The 23490-nt window shown below is 36.8% G+C and overlaps 1 protein-coding gene across 16 annotated transcripts in view; it reads right to left on the bottom strand.

Annotated features, from left to right (window-relative positions):
* PAM (peptidylglycine alpha-amidating monooxygenase) overlaps window positions 1–23490 on the bottom strand; it is a 286468-nt gene that overhangs the window by 153003 nt on the left and 109975 nt on the right. For all 16 annotated transcript variants that reach the window (XM_023258791.2, XM_045034321.1, XM_023258812.2 and 13 more), the window contains 2 exons: window positions 4627–5090; window positions 3548–3668 (listed from right to left, as the gene is read on the bottom strand). In XM_023258791.2, the coding sequence (XP_023114559.1) occupies window positions 3548–3668; window positions 4627–4715 (210 nt within the window). In that variant the 5' untranslated portion in view covers window positions 4716–5090. The remainder of the gene's footprint in view (window positions 1–3547; window positions 3669–4626; window positions 5091–23490) is intronic.

The following is a 23490-nucleotide window of genomic DNA, read 5'->3' as shown; positions in this document are numbered from 1 at the left end:
AACTCAGAGACCTGACATGACTGGAGATTTTTTGGTAACACACTAATTTGTCCTGTATTCCACCAACAAAATTAGTTACTTATACTGTGTCAGTATTGTAGCTAAATTCTCTCCACCTCTGTTCCACATCTGTTTGTTTCTCTATTCAAGCCTACCTAACAATCTCAAGTTTCCCAAGGAAAAGTCTTAGAGCAGATTCACTGATGTACATTGTTATTTTGTTATTGCCAAAACTTAAGATATGTGTTATAAAAAAAAAATCTGTTGAGTGAATATATCTCTTTAACCAACTTGGTCTGCTTCAATTACTAAGTCTTAAGTTTGGGGCCTTCAGTTACTTCTTTCTTTAAATTGTGTTGCTCTTCATGATCTGCTCTTTAAAAAAAAAAAAAAAAAAGATTTTAACTCCTCCATGCCTCTCCTTGCTTTTATGTTTCCTTACTCCTTATTTTCTTATAAGATTTTTAAAATGTTCTGTTCTTCAGATTATAGTTATTTTTTTTGTCCTTTATTTTTGTTCTTGATAGTTCTATTCTCTTGAATTTTTTTGGGGGGGGGACCAACTCTTTTTATTCCTTTATTTCTTTCCTCTAATATGTTTCACTTTCCTTTTCTTGCCTTGTAATCTCCATTCCTCTAAGTATTTGCGTGAAATTTGGTTTCATCTGCTTTTTGGGAAAAGAATACTTTCTCTACCAAAAGTACTCATACTATGACAACTCTTGGTCTTCCTCACCAACAACACCAAGTTCAGGAAGGAAATGGGTTTCTGTGTCCATCTCCTCCTGGCTACACTCAGTAGGGAGTATAATTCATTTCTCAGGAAGGTTGCCAAGGTATAGCTAGGTTGGCTGGATCATGTGAGTAAATACTCTTGGTATTTACATGATGGGGGAAGTGGAAGAAACCTTCAACAACCAGTTCTGAGCTGATGAGGCAGCACAACTGAATCACTTACTCTGTTAGGTAGTTTCAGTTACAAGTCAGAACTTGTAAACCCAACTCAACCTGGTTGAAACAAAAAGCCTAATGTAACTGAAAACTTCCTAAGTAGCAAGGTCACCTAGAACATCTGCTCTTTCCCTGTCTCTGCATTACCTTCTATGGTATTAGTTTTACTCTAGGCACGGTTGCCCTCACGGATGCAGCAGACCCTAAGAGTGCATGCCTCCTGCTCACATGCAACAGACAAATGCATTCTCAGCAAAAGTCTTGAGATTTAATTGTACTATTCTAGGTCACACACCTTCTTCTGAACCAATTAGTGTGGGAGGGGAGATGGGATCCAGTGACTGGCTAATCCTCACCCTCTAGATCTTGGGTAGAAAGCTCCTGGAAACCACATGGTTTAAAGAGAAGGAGCAATGAGGAGACGTTTGCTGGGAAGGTGACCAGAAAATGCTCACTGAATAAGGCAAAAACTGGATGCAGATGGAGAATAGCAAGCTATAACTTCATGTAAGTTCTCTTGCCAAGGACTTATTTTTATAATTATAAAATTATAAAAATGAGTAAACACATTTTATTTTGTGAAAATTGATCTTCTCTACATTTTTTTAAAATAATCAATTCCTCTAGGAATCTTTCTGACAATATTGACTCCAACATAGTTACCCCTTATTACTATTGTTAAATAACTTAAATGTTATTTCTGTAAAATAACAGGAAGAAAAAACAGAATAATAACGAACCATGACAAATGACTACTTCAGAAAATAACTTTTTCCTGGGGGAAAAGAGGGCTTAAAGGCCAATTAGTGGATTTAAAAAAAAATCAGTTTTAACATAAAGCAAATATAGGTGAAAAAAAAAAACTTTTAGGGGCGCCTGGGTGGCGCAGTCGGTTAAGCGTCCGACTTCAGCCAGGTCACGATCTCGCGGTCCGTGAGTTTGAGCCCCGCGTCAGGCTCTGGGCTGATGGCTCGGAGCCTGGAGCCTGTTTCCGATTCTGTGTCTCCCTCTCTCTCTGCCCCTCCCCCGTTCATGCTCTGTCTCTCTCTGTCCCAAAAATAAATAAATTAATTAATTAATTAATTAAAAAAAAAAAAACTTTTAAAAGTGAAAAGAGAGTGGGGTGCCTGGGTGGCTCAGTCAGTTAAGCGTCCAACTTCGGCTCAGGTCATGATCTCGCGGTTTGTGGGTTTGAGCCCCTTTTCAGGCTCTGTGCTGACAGCTCAGAGCCTGGAGCCTGCTTTGGATTCTGTGTCTCCCTCTCTCTGCCCCTCCCCTGGTCACATTCTGTCTGTCTGTCTCTCTCTCAAAAACAAATAAACATTAAAAAAATTTTTTAAAAAGTGAAAAGAGATAAGGAGCACTCTTCACAAGTGAGCAACTGTCACTGCTCTCTCCTATTCCCAATCTCATTACACCTCTTCTGACTATGTACTAAATAAACAGCTTATGGAATTAAAGGCCAGGACACTAACAACTGAATGTACAGAAAAGTCATCTGCCTGGTCATGTGAGAATGGGCAGGGGTGGGGGTGAGGGTCCTTTTACAATAGTAAAGTAGTTATTTATAGATAGCTAGATCATACACAGGTTTTCAAACAAATGAATGTCAATCCTTAGGCGCCCAAAAAAGGACCATGTATATTTTCTTAGAGCATCTGGATGTCAATTTCAAAGGAATTCTCTCCGACTTTTGTTTTTTCAATACTTAAAAAAAAAAAAAAAAAAAAAAAAAAAGGAAAGGAAACTAGAATGTTATCTGCAACAATGAGTCATCAGTCACTGCAGCTCTACAACACCCAGGTCTCTCCCTGTCTCCACAGCCCTTCAAAAGAAGAAGACTATCTTTTAATGACACACATAAATCCCCGCAGTGCCTGACTACAAAGCATAATTAATTCTGGCCTTTTTATGCCTAATGAGACACCTTGCACACACCACAGCACTGAATTTGAGCTTCTTCTAAAACAGGGAAAACCTTGGCAACAACCTAGTTTTACTCAAAATACTCTATAGGGCGTACTTGTGTGAGCTCTGCCATTATTTCTTCAAAATATATTTTTTTTTTATGACAAGCAAATCACACCAAAGAAAACTCACAATCAACCACCTGTTTGAACAGTTTTCTTAAAAGTGTGTGATGTTTTGTTTTTCAAATTCTTGGCAGGAAAACACATGCTTTTATTTCTCAATTCGTGGTTGCGATAGAAGGGTATTTAAATAATATCTTAGATGCAGCTGCTCAATATCATTTCCCTTTATTAGAATAATTTTTCATATTTTAATACATCCTTACATGCTGCATTACAGAGGCTATTAGTCCACTGAGAATTTCAAAACATAAATTTCCAAGGTTCCATTTCAAAACACAAATAACAATATGAGTAAAATTTTAAAAAAAGAAATTTAACCGAAAGATTTACCCTGAAAGATTTACTCCTCTTTATAATATTCAATTATTCTGGGCCTACCTGAGGAGTCCTGAAATCAAATGCCTACTTTCAAAGAAGTTACTACTGCTGTAAATGCACTTTCCCTGCTTCAGTTACAGATAGTATACAGAACAAGGAATCATGAAATGCAGAATGCGTCTCACCTGTTTAGGCGTGACTCCAGGCATGTGAACATCCAACGCGAAATCTGATGAATCAATAGGAATTACTGGTCTGGTGGTACCAAGACATTCATTGGAAAAGGATCTGGTACTTTCTTTAAACCTTGAAAAAGAACATTTCAATATCCTTGAACATAATGGAATTTTAACATGAGAAGTGGGGAAAAAAAGAATTCTAAGATCTTAAGATAAAAGATTATTGATTTAGTTCCAAAGATAAGTCTAAAAGATGTAATGACTATATAATGTTCTAAAACATCAGAATTGCATTTTATAGTCTAGGAGCAACATATGCCCAACTTGGAAACAAAATATCATCAAAGCGAGTGAGCAGGCTGGCTACATTTAAAACTCCATTCAATAAAAGCTTGTCAAAACATATATTTGTTTCTACTCAATTAATACAGTATTCATAAATTAGAAATCAACACAGGCATATCAATTTTCTAATGGCATAAACATTAACTATAACCAAGTAAAAATTTTGTAACTATTTTGTGAGTATCCAGGATCACTAGCCAGAAACAAAACACCAACAATATTGCTAGTAGGCATAGCTGTATGAGGGAGGGAAAAAGACTGCGATGTGAATTACCAATGTACAAGTGCATGAATATTTAATATGGTAATTATGAGGAGTGTATATACAGCTCAATGTTTTCTCCTGAGCTATTACAGTCCATGATCTGCTTCTCCCCACCACTTATCTATCTTGATATTTTATTCTTCAGGCTGTTTTAAACAAGAAAGCATTCAAGTCTAAACGACTCTACTGTAGTTTCTGAAATATCTCCCGGAGAGGGAGTGATTAGTATTGGAAATCACAACTTCTAATTGGAGTTTTGAAAGCCAGTGCAGCCTGGCGACAATACAGTGGGCTTTTTCTGTACGAGGGACTTTACAACAAGTTACTGTGCTAAAACCCCAAGTCGTTTCAGCCAAGTAAATCAACCTCGCATATTTCCACAACACTCTGGTTCATAAAAGTGATTACATTTTCAACAGCATGCACAGGAACCATCCAAACAACATCCCGCCCGTCTGAAAAAACACACACCCACCTCTTGAAGACTGAAAGCGGGCTTCTGAAACCCAAACAGCTGCTTGGGAAAACAAGCAGGAGAGCAAGCAGGCTCAGCACGCCAGCCATGTCCTCGCCGCTCCGGCCCCGCCGGGAGAGGACCCGGCGGCAGCGCAGCGCTCGCCTGGGGCCGGCGGTCGGGCAGCGGCGCCGCCAGCAGCCGCTACTTCATGGCCCGGGCGCGGCGGGCGTCCTGCGGCGGCCGCACACCATCTGCCCGCGGGAGCGGCGGGCCGGGCGAGGTGAGGTGCCTGGATCACCAGCTGCACGCACAAGCCCCTGGGTAGGCGGTACTTTTGTCCGGTCCGCGAGCGGAAGCTTTCCAGCCTCCAGAGCTCCCTTCTGCCCCGGTGCTGGGGCTAGTGGTGCGGGCGCCTTATCGTTCGGGAATGACAGGGACTGCGAGGGCTATCGCACAAACGCGCGTCAGTCATCATTCAGAACCTGCAAAAATAGAAGCAGATAATGGATGACTAACACATTACAGCATTTGTCCTCAGCAAATCCCAGCTGAGGTTCTTTAACACATTAGGAGTTTTCACAAGCTTGAGCCCAAGCCTGGGGAAAATGCTGGTCTGTTGATCTCCCTCCCCCACGACCAGCCCCCAAGATCTCACAAACCTGCATACCCACCCACCCACCCCCACCCCCCCCCATTCTGGCTTTTGCTCTTTCTTCCTCCATCACATCCACTCTCTCCTTTTCCTTTCCTAACTGTTCCCCCTTTTCCCTTTCTTCCACCCCATTCTCCAGATGTCTTCTCCTTACTGCCTGTCTCACTCCCTTCTATTATCAAAAATGCACTTAGTACCTCTGCTGAATGTAAACAAAGTTATTCACACAAACGACACACTAAGGTACAAGAAAAGGGAAGGAAAAAAAAAAACAACTAAGAGAGGCAGAGACAAAGCACTTGGATACAACAGTAATCAAATAGAAAGACTTTGAGAACAAAGGCATGTTTATATACACGCACCAGAGTTACAGATTCCAGGAGAACGGTTCCCCCCTCAAGAATGATCACCAAAGAAGTAATCTCTGAAGTTCTCAGGATAATGTTAAAACAAATAAAAGATCTACAGCTAACATGATATATGAAATGTAAATGCCGATTTAAAAATTCTGCATTGGATACACAAAGTAATAATTTCTTACTTATAAGGCATGCCTCACAAAAGATATACTTTCCTGAATAAAGTTTGGAGATTTACAATGCAATGCAATTAGAAACAGTAGGGAAAATCTCAGCTGGCCCCCAAATGAATTTCACCTACACAGGGTATGACCAAGAACTTCATAGAAATGAGAAGCCCTGCAGAACTCAGGATTTTAGGAGGAAAAGTCAAATAGGCTAAATTCTGAAAAAGAGGTATGTTGACTTTACTGTTTTTCTGAACTTAACTCAGACTATGCATCGTTTGTAACTTTAGATAGAAGACATTATTTTCATATGTATCATTCGCAATATAAAAATAGTTCCAAAGAAAAATATTTCTTCTTTATTATTATTATTATTTTTAATTTTTTACATATAATTTGAGGTCAAGTTAGCTAACATGCAGTGTTCCTTAAAGTTTTATTTTAATCACCAATTATAAACATGGTTTGGGGAAACTCAAATAAATCTATTAGCTAGATGAACAAAAGTAAAAACAAAAAATCAGTAAGATCATATAGAAGTACATCACAATAATACATTAGCCTCTAAATTATCTTTTGGAATGCACAAGATATTGAGCTAATTGAAAAAAAAAAAAACACACCTAACAATCAAACAAGCAAAAAACAAAGTTAAAACAAAAAAGCATGCACTAACGTTAAATTAAATCAGAAAACCTCATGATCAGTGCTTTCCAGAAGAATACCTTACACCAGATACAAATAAAATGATTGAATATCTGACCAATCCAAGGGGTGCTTGGGGCTCACCAGCACCCAAAAGACCACAATTAACTTACACAAGCAATGACATTTTTAAAAGTCTGATGATATTTGCTTGAACTTTCTCTTTGGTTTGCTGTTTGAGATTTCAGCAACAAAAACCTTCAGCTTTGTCTGAATCCTGTGGGTAAAGGAAAGAAGTCCTTATGGGGGAAGAGAAAAAACGGGCCCGAAGGCTATAGTATTGCCTCTGCCAGCAAGAAAATATAATCCTGTCTAATGACAATACTTCACATTCCCTGGTATTCTTTTTTTCTTTTTTTTTTTAAACGTATGTGAAGAAGGGATTATATTTTATTATTTCATGCAGAACAGGATTCAAGGACAGTCCTTCTTCCAGTTGGCAGGGAGATATGGTATTATACAAACACTTGAAACAAATTCAGTATTCAAATTCTTTAACAGGAACACATCCTTAAGTACTAGCCTTTGAAAAAATATTCCACTTATCTCTTTGATTGATTTTATTACCTTTGATGTCCCTAAAACACCCATTAAAAGAAAAGGGAACTAAAGTTGCAGGTAGAAGCAAAGCTGGTATTTACAGCCATGAACTGAACAGAAGGTCCCATCGAAATGAAAGCTAATTACTCTTTGGTTCTTCATGCCTTGTAAACTAAAGACAAAATACAAATCACCATATGAAAAAAAAAAGTGTAACCATTTCATTTGTTATTTTCTAATTCCTGAAAGTTGTGGAATATAGAACATCCAAATCTTAGTAGTCTTTATTATTTGAAAAATTGAAAATATATTTCCTTGAGATAATCCATTCCCTCACCCAAAAAAACACAATACTGAATTTCATATCCTGTTCAAAATGTTGGAATATATATTTGGGTTTTGTAACATGAATAAAATGAAAAGACAATATAGTCTATTAAGGGGGATGAGAACTTAACACAGTTAATATAAGACATGTTTAGAATGTAGTATTCCTATACTATACTATAGTACTATAAAAAGGACTCAGGGAATTTTGAGGAAGAAAAGAAATTTTAACCTTCAAGAGGAGAATAAGAAAAAGAGAAAAATATAGGAGTTGCCAATGGAAGTGGGAGTTTGGAGGGTCGGGTTTCCACTGTGGGAGATGGACACACATAGTCCAAGTTGAGGGACGGGCAGGGGCAGAGGCGCCCAAGTGGGGAGTGGACGGTATGTTTGAAAAATAAGTGACAAAGATTCTGCCTCCTAGACTAAAGCTGCAGACCCAGAGTTACTATTTTATTTGTAATACAAAGCTAATATTCTGTTTCCATGTCCATAAATTTGTAGCAAGAATGATGTAAAGTTTATACAGTACAGAATATTAATTTCAAGAACAGTAACATTATGAAGTTAAGTACAGCCTAGTAGAAAGAACCATAAAATGAATTTGGCTTTTACAAACTCAGAATTCCATTCCTTTCAATTTTCATTTGAAAAAAAAGTAGTTGAAATCTGTAATTGACCAAAGAATCAAATAAATACATTGGCCATTAATTCCTTTATTCAACAAGAGAACCAAGATAGCACAGTGGCAAAGAACACGTAAACCAAAGGAAAACTGCCTGGATCCCTGGCTTCATCCTTTCACAGCCTTGTGAAACTGGGCAAGTACCTAGCCTCTCTTTGCCTCAGTTTCCTCAAAAGTAAAATGGATAATCCTACTACCTATTCTTGGGCTGTTACAAGAAGTACATGAATTTATATCCTTAGAACAGTGCTAGACATATAATAAATGTTCACTATTACTGTTCTTGCAACAAATATTTATTGAGTGCCTAAGACTGCTTAATGCTGGGGATGGTGATAATCAAGACAGATAAAGTTCTCACTTTTATAGAGATTAATTTCTAGTGGGGGGAAAAAACAAATGAAAATAACTACCAAATTATAAATTTCATTTTCTTTTACAAAGATTTTATGTGGTTTCCTACAATGACTTACGATTAAACTGATTAAAGGATGCATATCCACTCACATAGCAATTCAACTCTCCGCATTTATTCTTAAGCAAAAATTGAACAAGAGCACAAACATGTTTAAAGTGATATTTACTGACATGGTTTATAATAACAAAGAACTGGATATTTATAATAAGCAAAGAATTGGAATCAGTTTAAATGCTCATCAATGAGAGAATGGCAAAAAGCTTTTTTTTTAAATATTAAAACTTGAATACTATGAATCCCTTTTAAAAAGGACAAGAGGGGAGCCTAAGTGGCTCAGTCAATTGAGTGTTGGAGTCTTATTTTCAGCTCAGATCATGATCACAAGATTCCTGAGTTCAAGCCCCAGATTGTGTCAGTGTGGAGCCTGCTTGGGATTTCTCTCCCTCCCTCCCTCTCTCTCTCTCTCTCACTCACTCTCTGTCCCTCCCCAGCTCACACACTCTTTCTCTCTCTCTAAATAAATGAATGATAAATAAATAAATAAATAAATAAATAAACAAACAAACAAACAAACAAATAGGACAAGATGGGTCTATTTTTATAGGCAAGGTCATATTCTATGACATATTGTTTTTCTTCTTGCATAATTAAAAAAATGTTTAAACAATATCAAACTTACGAAATGTTGCTGTGGAGCTAACCACTGACTGCTGCGCCACTGGAGCACCTTAGAAATGTTGCAAGTACAAAGAATTTTTTTCCTTTAACCATTTGAGAATAAATTGCTGACATGGTGCCTCATCATCCCTGAAAACTTCTGTATGTATTTCCTAAAGTACGTTCCACTACATTATCACAATGCAGTCATCAAAATAAACATATTCACACTTACACATTACTACCATCTAATCCTCAGTCTCCAGATGTTGCCAACTATCTCAATAATACCTCTAAGAGCAAAAGTCCAGTTTAGAATCAAGCCTTATGTGTACAGTTATCATGTATCTAGTCTCCTTCATGCCAAGATAGTTTCTCAGTCTGTCTTTTCTTTTTGTGACCTTTACTCTACTGAAGATTTCAAGCCAGTTATTTCGCAGAATGCCTCTCAATTAGTATTTGTTATCTTTTCCATAAGGACTAGATTCTGGTTGTGCATCTCTGGTAGGAATATCACAGAAGGTTATGTATCCGTATTTTTTCAATGTATCTGTATTAGTTGTCCATTGAAGCATATCAAATTATCCCCAAACTTAGTAGTTGAAAACAACAAATATTATCTCAAATAGTTTCTGTGCATAAGGAAAAGAAGAAGGTTAGTGGGGTGATTTTCTCACGAAGTTACAATCAAGATGTTGGCAAGGGCTACAGTCAACTGAAGGCTTGAAGGATCTGCTTGGAAGGTGGCTTACTCACCTTGCATGAGTAAATTAGTGCTGGCTGTTAGCAGAAACAACCTGTCCTCACTATGTGGCCCCCTCTCCAGGGCTGCCTAAGGGCCTTTACAACATGGCAGCTGCCCTCCGCCAGAGTGAGCAAGGTCTTTTAGCATCTAGCATCAGAAGTCACATGCCGTCATTTCTATAATATCCTATGGTTACACAGGTCAGTCCCACTCAGTGTGTACAAAAACTACCCAAGGGCATGAATACCAGAAGGCAAGGATCATCTTCTTGGAAGCTGCCTACAACAGCCTCTCATGAGATGGCATACAATTTTAATTTGTCTCATTACTGATGATGTTAAATCATTTGATTAAGGCGTGTCTTCCAGGCTTTTCCACTGTAAAGATATTTTTCCCTTTGTCATTAATTTTTTTGGTGGAAAATTTATTTTTTAACTTTGTAAATATTATAATTCTAAGCAAACTTTCATTTTATTTACTATTTATTACATCATAACGGACTCATTTTATTCAGTGGGTTTTAATCTGCTACTAACTTTACTTAATTACATTATTTACTTAGATGCTCAAACAGTCTCAATTGTGGCCCCCTTAAGCTAGCTTTTGTGTCCTTCTGACTTGTCCCATTATCCTTAGAGCACTTTCTTGCTTTTTTGCCTCTTCTCTCATTTGGGCTCAAAACCCTCTTAGCACCAGGGCTTTCTGTTTGTGTTCTTCACCCCACTTGGCCTTTGCTGACATCCTATAGCGGGCTGCTCACACACATGGATGCCCACCAACCCACCACATGGACACTCTCCTTCCCTGAGGTTGGTTCCATACCCTATGCCAGGCTGCCCTTTCTAAATGCCTACCTTGCTCTGCCCCACATAATAACTGTAGGACTGAATTGTTCAGAAAGAGAAATCAAATTATACAGCAATATACACATGCATTTATAAACCTGAAGTAACATAATTCAGTTGTATTTCCAGCGGTTTTCAATGGGGACAGGTGGGGAAAAAGGCAGACCTTCACTTTCCATTTATATGTTTTTGTAGGCTTTCAACTTTTATAAGTTTATGTTACTTTTGTAACCAGAAAAAATATATACAGATATAGATATGCATTTTAAAATATTTTATTGGATATTAATCTATATATTTCAATTTACATGTTAATTTCTATCTGAGTTAGGTTATATTTTGAAAAATGAATAACTCTCCTTTCTTGGCAAGAACTTTATAAGCTAATATATATGGTGGTTATATGTCCACAATGCAGGATTTCTCCAGCTCAGTACTAGAAACACTTTAGAAAAATACTTCTTTGTTGTAGGGGACTGGCTTTTGCATTACAGCATGTTCAGCAGCATCTCTGGACTCTGCCTACTAGATTTCAGTTGTACTTTCTTCAGTTGTGACAACAAAATGTCTCAAACATTGCCAAATGTCTTCTGGAAGGTAAATCACCTTGGTTGAGAAGCAATGTTATAATATGGTTCATTAACATGAAATTTAATCTGTAAATCGAATGTGATGCAGTTTCCTTCAAATACATATAATGAGACATAAATTGTCAAAAACAAAAGTGCTTGCAAATATGGAACTTCTAAATAATGGGAAAATAACAATCAAAAAAGCAGGTAACATTTATTGACTTATATGCCAAGTATTGATTTTATACATATTATCTCACTGAATTCTTATGACTTTAAAGTACAGGCTATTATTTTCATTTTATAGATGACAGATCTGAGTCTTAGAAAAATAATTAACTTGTCCTGGTTATATGGCAGTAGGGTAAGGATTCAAATCCTGGCTTTAGACTCCAGAATATATTCTCTTAGTTCCTATTTTTCAACATAAAAAAGACTCTACATTCACAGGGAATGTTTTCTTCAAGAACAAAAAGGCCAAGTCCTCTGAAGATCGTTATTTTATAAACTAATAGCCAATGTTTATTGAGCAACTACTGTGTGCTAGGCACTGTGTGGACAATAAGTTCAACTGAATCCTCACAGCAACTCTACGAAATCCATACCATTATCATTCACATTTTACAGAGTGGAAACTGGACACAAATAGAACTGGCAATTTACCCAGGGTACATAGCTGAGATTTAACCCAGGCAATCGGATACCATAGTTGAAGACCTTAACTACTCAGCTATCAATGTTACCTAGTCTTATTTTTTTTCATTCACATATTAGGAAGCATTCACATTTCCTCTGTGAATCTACTAACATTACTCATTTAGCTAGTTCAGAAAGAACAAATTGAAGATTTATGACTAAAGTCTAAGTCTGGTCCAAAATTAGGTTTCTTTTGGCTTGCATGAATTTTTCCCAACTGAATCTGAATTCTGAGAAAACATTTCAAAATGAAAAGATTTCACATAAAAAGTGTCTTTTGAAGAATTGTAAAATCTGGCATCCTTGGACCCACATTTCCATATGGCAACAATTAACTGAGCCAAGTTGTGTCTTCTTTTTAGACGAGGCCAGTGCTCTGCAGATTGCCGCGGTCCCCACTCCCCCCCTATTACTCCCAGATCGTGAAGACAAGAGTAGTTATTGCAACTGCCACTCAGCATGAAGGTATAGTTGTTGTCTGTCTATTCATTGGAGGTCTTTGTTTGGTTTTGTTTGTTAACATTACTAGCTAGACCCTAAAATCATCTGTGTTGTAACCCCAGAGGCACAGCATTTCTCTATGTGAAAAGGTAAACTTGACCCTGTACGTAGGGTAGAGTTTGCCCACTCTGATATACTAAGTTGCTGCTCTTTTTTCTTTTCTTTTCTTTTTTTCTTCTTTTCTTTGTTCTTTTCTTTTCTCTTCCATCCTTTCCTTTCCTTCCTTTCTCCTTTCCTTCTTTTTCTTTCTTTCTTTCTTTCTTTCTTTCTTTCTTTCTTTCTTTCTTTCTTTCTTTCTTTCTTTCTTTCTTTCTCCTTCTTCCTTCCTTCCTTCCTTCCTTCCTTCCTTCCTTCCTTCCTTCCTTCCTTCCTTCCTCCTTTTCTTTCTCTCACTCTTCATTACTAAGGCACACCAAATTGAGTGGCATTTTCTGCACGTGGATTTGTTTGGAATTCGTTATTTCAATATGTAGCCAATTTGAAGTATTTTTCACTTGAAAGTCAAAACTGGCTGGGTAACTATAGAATATTTATGTTAAAAAAAATCTCAGGGGTACCATTCAGCATATGATTCTACTGGAATAACAACTTGCCAACAGTAACAAATTTTCTTTTCTTTTTTGGTTTCCATGATCAGTACCAGATGCCCTTTAAATATGTTCATTAGTCATCAAATTGCTCAGTCCTGTAAATACTTCCATGGGGGGAAAAAAAAGAGACATTATTCTTAATTAAATTTTTCAGCTTTGACTAATATAAATGTTACTTCATAACACATGTATCTAAAGTCACTGCTGGCATATCTTACTGTAAGATAAAACAGATCCCTGAGTTCCAATCAGCACACATCTTTTAGTTCTAAGGACTACATTGGGCAGTCCTCAGGAAACTAGTTTCCTGCACAGGAAAGCATTAACTGTTACTGATGATGTCAGAGAAGTAGACCAGCTCCTCTGTATGCTACTCATTTGCCTAGCAGGTATCTTATTTATTTACAAGCTCAGAATATCACATAGAATTTAGTTTCAGAAAAAGAACACAAAGCACATCTACAGTTTTCACCACTCTTTTCCTTTAAATAATCCCATCAAGTGCTGGATCACAGGGTGTCAGCCTTCTCCTGCAGAGTTGCTTAGCAAAGTGGAGAGCCCTCAGTGATTTCTGTGCTAACTCACAGAGTTACATGTGAGGACCTAAACTTACAGGCTATCTCCACTTTAGCCTGTATTAATAAACTCTCTTCGAAAATTAATAAACTCTCTTCTTCCTCTTCAGTGAAGTTTTTAAGAAACTAGTTTGAAACTAATGCCCAAGACCTGAATAAATTTCAAATGTCTTGTGGTTTTCAATAAAGTGTGGGTCACTGAAAGGCCCACTGATTTTGCTATTGAAAGGTCTTTTGCATTACCTTTGTAATGCTTCCTTTGTGGGTCTTTGCATTATTATTTTCTCCCATTTTGAAGAGGAAGTTGGTACAGAATGGGGTGGGAGGTACCATATTTAAGCTCAAATATTTAATGCCAGCCACTGGGCTTAGACGGATGTGGTCTATAGTTGGGATTTGCCTCTCCTTCTGTCTTGCAATTATCAACACATTTTTTTAAATGAGATGTCTTCTTTTGAGGGTTCTTTTTCCTGTTTGATTCTACATCCTTAGGCATGGTTATTTCCAAAGCATTTTACTCCATATTTTGTTAAATGCCTCCTGATGACTTCAGAGGCAGGAGCTATTAACTACACATAAAACCTCAGATCCAGAACATGCTAAAAATAAGTTTAAAAATAAGAATTCTTTTTCTTGATAAGTAAAAAATCTACAGGAAAATGTCTAGATTCCCATTCAAAAATAAGACTTAACTTTATCTTTTGCTTCTTGTGATACTCACATAGAAGCATTTTCTCCCATAGCAGAATTAAATTTTTTTTTTAATTTTTTTTTTCAACGTTTATTTATTTTTGGGACAGTGAGAGACAGAGCATGAAGGGGGGAGGGGCAGAGAGAGAGGGAGACACAGAATCGGAAAGAGGCTCCAGGCTCTGAGCCATCAGCCCAGAGCCCGACGCGGGGCTCGAACTCACGGACCGTGAGATCGTGACCTGGCTGAAGTCGGACACTTAACCGACTGTGCCACCCAGGCGCCCCAGGCAGAATTAAATTTTCAAATGATTCTCATGTTTTTCATTTCAAATGGTTCAATCCTTACAATAAAATGCCTATAAACATACCCATTTTTATGACGTAAGTTTGTCTGGCTATCCTTTTCTTCAAGCCTCTCAGCTCGATAATTACAGCACTTAACAGTGGTATCTATAATTAGATAATGTTATTATATAATTGAAAAACATGGGAATTTTTCTTAAGGATCATAAAAGAATGTCAAACATTCTCTCATTTATATAATTTTGCTCAAGTGAGTTTATAGCAACCTAGAGGGATTCTATAAAATCTACGGCACACAGTGCCCCCTCAATCCGTCTCAGCTACATAATTTGAAAGCCACTAACAATAGGAACATGGTTGCTTAAAACCACTTTAAAGTTTTTTATTTTATGGCATAGAAGCTACAATAAAATTTAACTTAATAAGAACAGCATTTGAAACTTTAAATATGCAATGCACCATTGAAAGAAATATAATGTATTAAAGTAGCTGATATTCAGACATTTTAATTTCTCATCTACAGCAATAGTTTTCTTTGATCAGTGTCCCCACACTCCCCCATGAACTACCAATGAGGAGCTTCATAATTTTCTTCTGGCTGAAAGGATCAAAGCATTCTTATGTTTGCTAGAACTCTTTGATACTGCTGCACAAACAGGTGGTGAATTTATTTCATTGCTACTAAACCGTTTCTTGCTGCCTTGAGCTTAGGAAGAAGTGGTTTATTTTAACAAGATGCTTACAGACCAGCTCGCTCTTCCCCCATTTTTAGTCTTCTTTACAAGGTTTCCCATAGTGATGTGCACTACACCCGGACACTGAAAATGAACGCTGAAAAACGATGAGGCCCGTGACCCTCTGGGCTTGGGAGCACACACCGGGTACAGTCCTGGTGGTACTCCCCCCAGGAGGGGAGGCCTGAGCACACCCTGTTGATTTTATTTGCCTCCTCCTTCCATTATGGAAGTTATAGGCCCTAACCTTGACTTATATTGTAACTAAAAGTTGAGCTTTTAAGTCACAGAAAAATGTGAAATAGACCAATTGTGTTTGCCAATTTTAACCAAAATAAAGAGGCCCACAACAGTACCATACGGAAAACTGGTTCCCATATTTGAAGTAAGAAAACCTCTTTCTAAAATCACAACATTTCATGGACCTATCCATAATAATAAATGATACTTTTAATAATTAAATTATTTAACAGTTAGTACTTGTCAAATGCTAGACAGTGTTCTAAGTACTTCTCATGTATTATTTCATTGAATTATCACAACATCCTATGAACTAGAGTATTATCTTCATTTTACACATGAGAAAATAGAGGCACAAAGAAGTTAAGGAACTTGCTTGACATTGACAATGGCTGATTCCAGAGGTAGGAGCTATTAAATGCCAGGCTACACTTGATAAAGGCTGTAAGGCTGGTATTTTCTTATTAAGAAAGTATGTCAAGGCTAAAAAAACTATTACTGACTGAGTAATGATTTTCAACGAATTTCTATTTTATTCTCAATATAACTAAAACCAGTAATACACATAAGCATGAGACATGATATTTCCCATCTCACAACGCCTGCTTTCTATCGGTGACTCCAGGCTAAATCTCAAAATCTCTCTCCTCCAGCAGACTCTGAACCCAAAGATGCAAACTACTGGTGTAAAATGGAGCGTGAAGACTTGCACTTGAAATCAGAAGTTGTGGTTTCAAGTCCCATTTTAGGGATTCATTTCACATTTCTGCACTTTGGTTTCTTCCTGTACCAAAAAGGGATAATTGATAAACGTACTACCAAAGGGCTACCGTGAGCAAATTCTGAAGAGAGTAAAGAGTCACAGAGACAGAAGTTCTTACTGGTGTTTTAGGTTCAGCTTTATCAATGGATAAATTTTTAAATCTTTTCTTTTTCTAATTTTGCACTGTACATTCTGTATCTACTTATACCTCATCTTTGAGTAAAGTTTCAGAGTACTAGAACATCTTCAGATGACAGATACTGTAAAATTATCCATTTTTGTAAAAGCGAGAATGAACTATTGGGATTTCATCAAGATACAAAGCTTCTGCAAAGGAAACAATTGACAAAACTAAAAGGCAACTGGCGGGATGGGAGAAGATATTTGCAAATGACATACAGGATAAAGGATTAGTATCCAAAATCTATAAAGAACTTACCAAACTTAGCACCTGCAAACAAATAATCCAGTGAAGAAATGGGCAGAAGACATGAATAGATACTTTTCCAAAGAACACATCCAGATGGCCAAATGACACATGAAAAGATGCTTAACATCACTCATCATCAGGGAAATACAAATCAAAACCATGATGAGATACCACCTCACACTGGTCAGAATGGCTAAAATGAACAACTCAGGGAACAGCAGATGTCAGCGAGGATGCGGAGAAAGAACACTTTTACACTGCTGATGGGAACAGGTGCAGCTGCTCTGGAAAATAGTGTGGAGGTTCCTCAAAAAATTAAAAACAGAATTACCCTTCAACCCAGCAATTGCACTACTAGGAATTTATCCAAAGGATACAGAAATGCTGATTCGAAGGGGCACATGCACCCCAATGTTTACAGCAGCACTATGAACAATAGCCATATTATAGAAAGAACACAATGTCCATCAACTGATGAATGGATTAAGAAGATGTGATATACAGCTATACAACAGAATATTACTCGGAGATGACAAAGAAGCAAGTCTTGCCATTTGCAACAACATGGATAGAACTAGAGGGTATTATACTAAGTGAAGTAAACTGGTCACAAAAAGACAGATGTCATCTGATTTCACTCATATGTGGAATTTGAGAAACTTAACAGATGAACATAGGGAAAGGGAAGGAAAAATAAGATAAAAACAGAGAGGGAGGCAAACCATAAGAGACTCATAAATACAGAGAACAAACTGCAGGTTGATGGTGGGAGGGTGGGTAAATGGGTGACAGGCATTAAGGAGAGCCCTCTTTGGGATGAGCACTGGGTGTCATATGTAAGAGATGAATCACTGAGTTCTACTCCTGAAGCCAAGACTATGTTGTTTGTTAACTAACTTGAGAATACAAAAACAAACAAACAAAAAACTATCCTTGAAAAGTCAGGAAAAAAATAGGGCTAAAAGATCCAAATTTAAACTCTTCCTAACAAGAAAAATAAGAGCAAAAGCAGGAACTCTGTCATTCAGCAAAAAGAGAACTAAAGTCAACCTAAATCATTTGAAATGTGCTCCAGTAATCAGGAATAACATTTATATTTCAAGGGAATTACCAATGCTATGTCAAGATTATTAAGAAACATTTACTGGGTATGGGCACTGACAGGTACAGTATGTCATGGCCTTTGAGTTTGTGTCACATGACTTAAGGAAACTATACAGAGTCAGGCTTGCAGAACGAGCTGCCCAAAGACATCTGTGGTAGCGGTAAATAACATGAATTTATATTCTACAAGCAGTTATTTTCTGGGAACAAATAAATATAAAATGGTAGACCCAACTAGGTGCTTGGGATTTAAGTGAGACAAATAGATTCTTATTAGTAACACTTGCCTATTCCTTTATAGGAATATTGACAAGAAACATAACTTATTGTTGCTGAAGCATTTTGAAGATGAAATGCGCTGTGTAACTACTGCTACACAAATACTAAATGCTATATGAGGTATCAAGTTTACTACTATTTACTTGATCCTACTGAATTTAATATTTACTCCTAAATAGAGGGATTATGTTAATTACTTTGCTGGAAGTTGGTTCTTTTGAAATAGAATTTTTTTTCGAGCCTTTGAAATGAAATTTTAATAGTTGGCGTATATGCACAAATTTTATTTTCTTAAAAATTTGCTTCCCGTTATAATGAATTTCCATTATCATAAACTTAAGACTCTTTCAAATAGCAAAGAAATCATTGCAGATAAAAAAATGTGGTCATAAGACAATATGTAAAACTCTACTGATAAAGCAAACAATGTACTGCCAGTCCAGTAATTCCACCAGAAGACTTCTCTCTTTTGAAACAGCACATCCCTAAATATTTAGTAAAAACAGAAGTAAAAACAAATAGGACCTTAGGCCTTTAAACATACTATTCATAAAGGTATAGTAATTACAGATTTAGAGTGATCATATTTATTGTTACTTTAAAACACACTAATGTCATCATCAAACCTTTTAAAATTCCAATGACAAAATAAAACTATAAAATAATCAGTGGTTCCAATCATCCCTGAGGTATATTAGCATGTACTTAAAAGAAGCTGACCATTTTATCTTTCAATATGATTTCTGGGAAATTTATGTCTCTATCAACGGATTCAAAATTAATGGCCCATGCTTGATCAGCTGGTCATTCCCACTATCATAATGGCTGGCAGATAAGTGCTTCAATGATTCAGGGATGGATACCAAATGGGAAGGCAGTGCCAGGCTGGTGATGTTGGTATACAGCTAGGAAAGTACCATACCAGATCCTGCTCTTTGGGCATGGCGGAATTTGTATTTTACTTCATGATATCTTCATTCATGACTAAACAAAAGCTGAATGACAGAAACAAAAAAAAAATATTATTAAATATGAGTAGAGTTAATTCAAACAATGGGAAAATATACTTTAAAGTATTTGATTAGGTCAAGATTAAGGGGAAAAAAGGTGGAACTTCTCCCTCTATAAATAATAATACAGCTCTCTTGGTCTTGAACTCAAAGCCACAGAGCTGTTTTAAGATAATAAAAAAATACTACTAACTGTTTCGTTCTGATTTAGCCAAAGTAAAATTTTAAGATGGCCTACTTTATTTCTTGTTCCTAAAACTGGGTAATTGCCTTGTTATCTTCTCATAAAATACCAAAAATTTGCTTGTTATCAAAGAGGTCAGCATTTTTTTTACCAGTAGGTTTTATCTTAACCAAATGCTAATATCAAAACCAGAAAAATAAATGGATTAAGCAGTATTAATTTGCCTAAAATAGAATAAAGCTGTGCTAAAATTTCCCTTTCATTTTGATATTTAAATCACTATTGGTATTACATTGTAATGAGATAAAGGTTCATTAAGGCAGCCTTTGTTATGTAAAAACAAAACACACTGGAGGGGAAATTATGGAGTTACAATTATCCTCCAAGGATATAGCAAATGAGATATCATTAAAATATTTAAGTTTAATTATGCAGTATGTTCCAATACATAATCAAAATACATACATATGCACACAAGTATTTCATTCACTACTGAAACCTTCTGAAGTTGTCTTCTAAGGAGAAAGTCAAAATTAATAGAATTATAGAAAAATCTGGAGAAGCAATCCTACTCTTTATGCATGTAAAACTATTTTCTAAGTTGGAGAATGCATCTGACTCTGGAGCAGAATTCTCCACATGTGCTCATGTTCAGGTTCTCTGGATCCCACATCCCTACTGCTCAGCACTGATCCAGTCAGCACATTATCCTGTCCTTAGCTTCCTCGAAATGGAATCTGCTAATTTAAGTTCCTGTCCCCTCATATTTCGCCCACAAATTAAGGTATTTCAATCTGAGGCCTAATGGCTAGCAGTAGTCAATGGCTACTGCTGCTCTTCTGTCTTTTTTCTCTATTCTTCATGTCCCAATTTTCAGAGTCTGAGTTTTGTAGGCACCTTATCTGCTATAGAAACACACCTCACTTCCCCACAGCTGGGTAGCTTATGGCCCAGCTGAGAAGGGGAATCACCAGGACTGGCATCAAATGGGTATGTGACTTCCTTTAACCAATGAAAGGGGAATAGCAGTGAACTGTGTTAATCCAAACTCAAGTTTTAAAAGCCCTTATGTAATTCACCACTCTCTTTCCCTCTTTTCCTTCTGTGTTACCTACAGAAATACCCCCACTCCTCCTGCTCAGTGATGGGTGATGTGAGAGGGAGGCTGCTCCAGGAGCCTGAACCAAGACCCTCCCTGGGGAAGGGAGAGGGCAAATAAAAGGAACAGCCATCCTTACAGGGACTTGGATTTAGAAATTATGCAAATATTTACATGAAAAGAGAATGTTAAAGCAGAAGAACCAGGTAATTCCAATGGGCAAATTTCATTACTTCCCAACTACCCAGTAGGGTATGCATTATGAAGAAGTTTATATGAGTTACACAGAATAAAGGGTGTGATTTTCAATATACACTTGGATGCCTACTCCTACCCAATGCACTATGTTTGCTAAGGCCTCATACTCATCTCCATGTAGAAAAAGTTTGTTCGTTGTTGTTGTTTTTAAATCCAGGGAGACTGGGACTTCATCCTACCTGTTCCAACATTGACATACTCAATAAATGTTAAGCAAATGAATGCCAACAAGGGATACAAAGAAATACATCACACAGTTCTCGAGGGTCTCACAGTAAAGTTTGAGAAAATTATATATACCAAAATTTGCATATATATTACATTGTATAAAACTGGACGTAAACTTTAAAATATTTTTTAATCAAAGTAGTATATACACATAGTTAAAAGTCAAATAATGCTAAAATCCTACAGTGAAAACAGCCATCCTCTGCCCAACTACCTCGAGTCCCACTCCTCAGATGCAACTTTTTGCAAACTGTTAGCAGACTATTCAGGTATTTTACTTCATTTTTCCAAATGTGCTAATGTTCTGGTTTACTGACTCACAGTTCTATTCATTATCTTTTGACTTATTACTTTGGAAGATGAGGATTGAAGTCTCTTATACCACCCTTCTCATACCACCTGCTTTCTAATAAACATATCACAAATTTTTATCATTTTATTTTATTTCCTCAAGGTAAGTGTACTCTTTAATCCCCATTCCCTATTTCACTCATCTTCCTGCCCACCTTCCCTCTGGTTTTTTCTCTATAGTTAAGAGTCTGTTTGTTGGTTTGCCTCTCTCCCTCTCTCTCTCCCTCTCTCTTTTTTCCTTTGCACACCTGTTTTCTTTCTTCAATTCCACATGACTAAGATCATATGGCATCTGTCTTTCCCTGACTGAATTATTTTGCTTAGCATTATACTCTTCTAGGTCCATCCATGTTGTTGCAAATGGCAAGATTTCTTTCTTTTTTTATGGCTGATGTTCCATTGTTCCAATGTTCCATTGTAAATATATACCACATCTCCTTTATCCATTCATCTATTGATGGAAAGTTGGGCGGCTTCCATAGTTTGGCTGTTGTAAATAATGCTGCAGTAAACCTAGGGATGCATGTAACCCTTTGAATCAGGGTTTTTGTATTTGGGGGGTAAATACACAGTAGTGTGATGACTGGATTGTAGACTATTTCTCTTTTTAATTTTTTGAGGAACCTCCACACTGTGTTCCACAGTGGCTACACCGGTTTGTATTTCTATCAAGAAAGCAAGAGGGTTTCTTTCTCTCCACATCCTCTCCAACACTGGCTATTCCTTATGTTTTTGATTTTAGCCATTCTGACAGGTGTGAGGTAGTATCTCACTGTGGTTTTGACTTGCAATTCCCTGATGATGTGTGATGTTGAGTATCTTTTCATGTGTCTGTTGGCCACCTGGATGTCTTCTTTGGAGAAGTGTCTGTTCATGTCTTCTGCCTATTTTTAATTAGATTATTTGATTTTTGGGTGTTGAGTTGTACCACTTATTTATATATTTGGATACTAACCCTTTATCAGATATGTTATTTGCAAATATCTTCTCCCTTTCAGTAGGGATTGCCTTTTAATTTTGTTGTTTCCTGTCTCAGTGCAGAAACTTTTATTTTGATACAGTCCCAATAGTTATTTTTACTTTTATTTCCCTTAAGAGACCTACCTGGAAAAATGTTGCTATGGCTGCTGTCAGAGAGATTACTGCCTGTACTCTCTTCAAGGACTGTTATGGTTTCAAGTCTCACATTTAGGTCTTTAATCCACTTTGAGTTTATTTTCGTGTATGGTGAAAGAAAATGGTCCAGATTCATTCTTTTGCATGTTGCTGTCCAGTTCTCCCAAGACAATGTGTTGCAGAGACTGTCTTTACCCATGGATATTCATTCTCCCTTTGTCAAAGATTAATTGACCATATAACTGGGTGTATTGCTGGGTTTTCTGTTCTATTGATCTATGTGTCTATTTTTATACTAGTACCATACTGCTTTAATTACTACCACTTTGTAATGTAACTTGATATCTGGAATTGTGATGCCTTCAGTTTTGTTTTTCTCCATATTCAACATTGCTTTGGCTATTCAAGGTCATTTGTGGTTCCATACAAATGTGAGGATTGTTTCTTCTGGTTGTGTGGAAAATCATGTCAGTATTTTGATAGGGATTCCATTAAATGGTAGATTACTTTACGTGGTAAGCATTTTAATAACATTTGTTCTTCCAATGTGTGAGCATGGAATGTCCTTCCATTTCTTTGCATCCTCTTGAATTTCTTTCATCAGTGTTTTATAGTTTTCAAAGTCCAGGTCTTTCACCTCTTTAGTTTAAGTTTATTCCCAGATATTTTATTGTTTCTGGTACAACTGTAAATGAGATTGTTTCCTTAATTTCTGCTCCTTCAGTATTTGTGTATAAGAATGTTAACAGATTTCTGTGCATTGAATCTATATCCTATGAGTTTACTGAATTCATTTATCAGTTCTGGTAGTATTTTGGTAGAGTCGTTAGAGTTTTCTATATATAGTATCCTGCCAGCTGCAAACAGTGAGAGTTTTACTTCTTCCCTATCAATTTGGATGCCTTTTATTTCTTTATGTTGTCTAATTACTGTGGCTAGGACTTCCAATACTATGTTGAATAAGAGCGGTGAAAGCAGACATCTTTATCTTGTTCCTGACCTTAAGGGAAAAAGGTCTCAATTTTTCACCACTGAGTATGATGTTTGCTGTGGGTT

The sequence above is a fragment of the Felis catus genome, chromosome A1 (assembly GCF_018350175.1).
Source record: "Felis catus isolate Fca126 chromosome A1, F.catus_Fca126_mat1.0, whole genome shotgun sequence".
Taxonomy (NCBI): domain Eukaryota; kingdom Metazoa; phylum Chordata; class Mammalia; order Carnivora; family Felidae; genus Felis; species Felis catus.
This window is presented reverse-complemented; position numbering and strand designations above follow the sequence as displayed.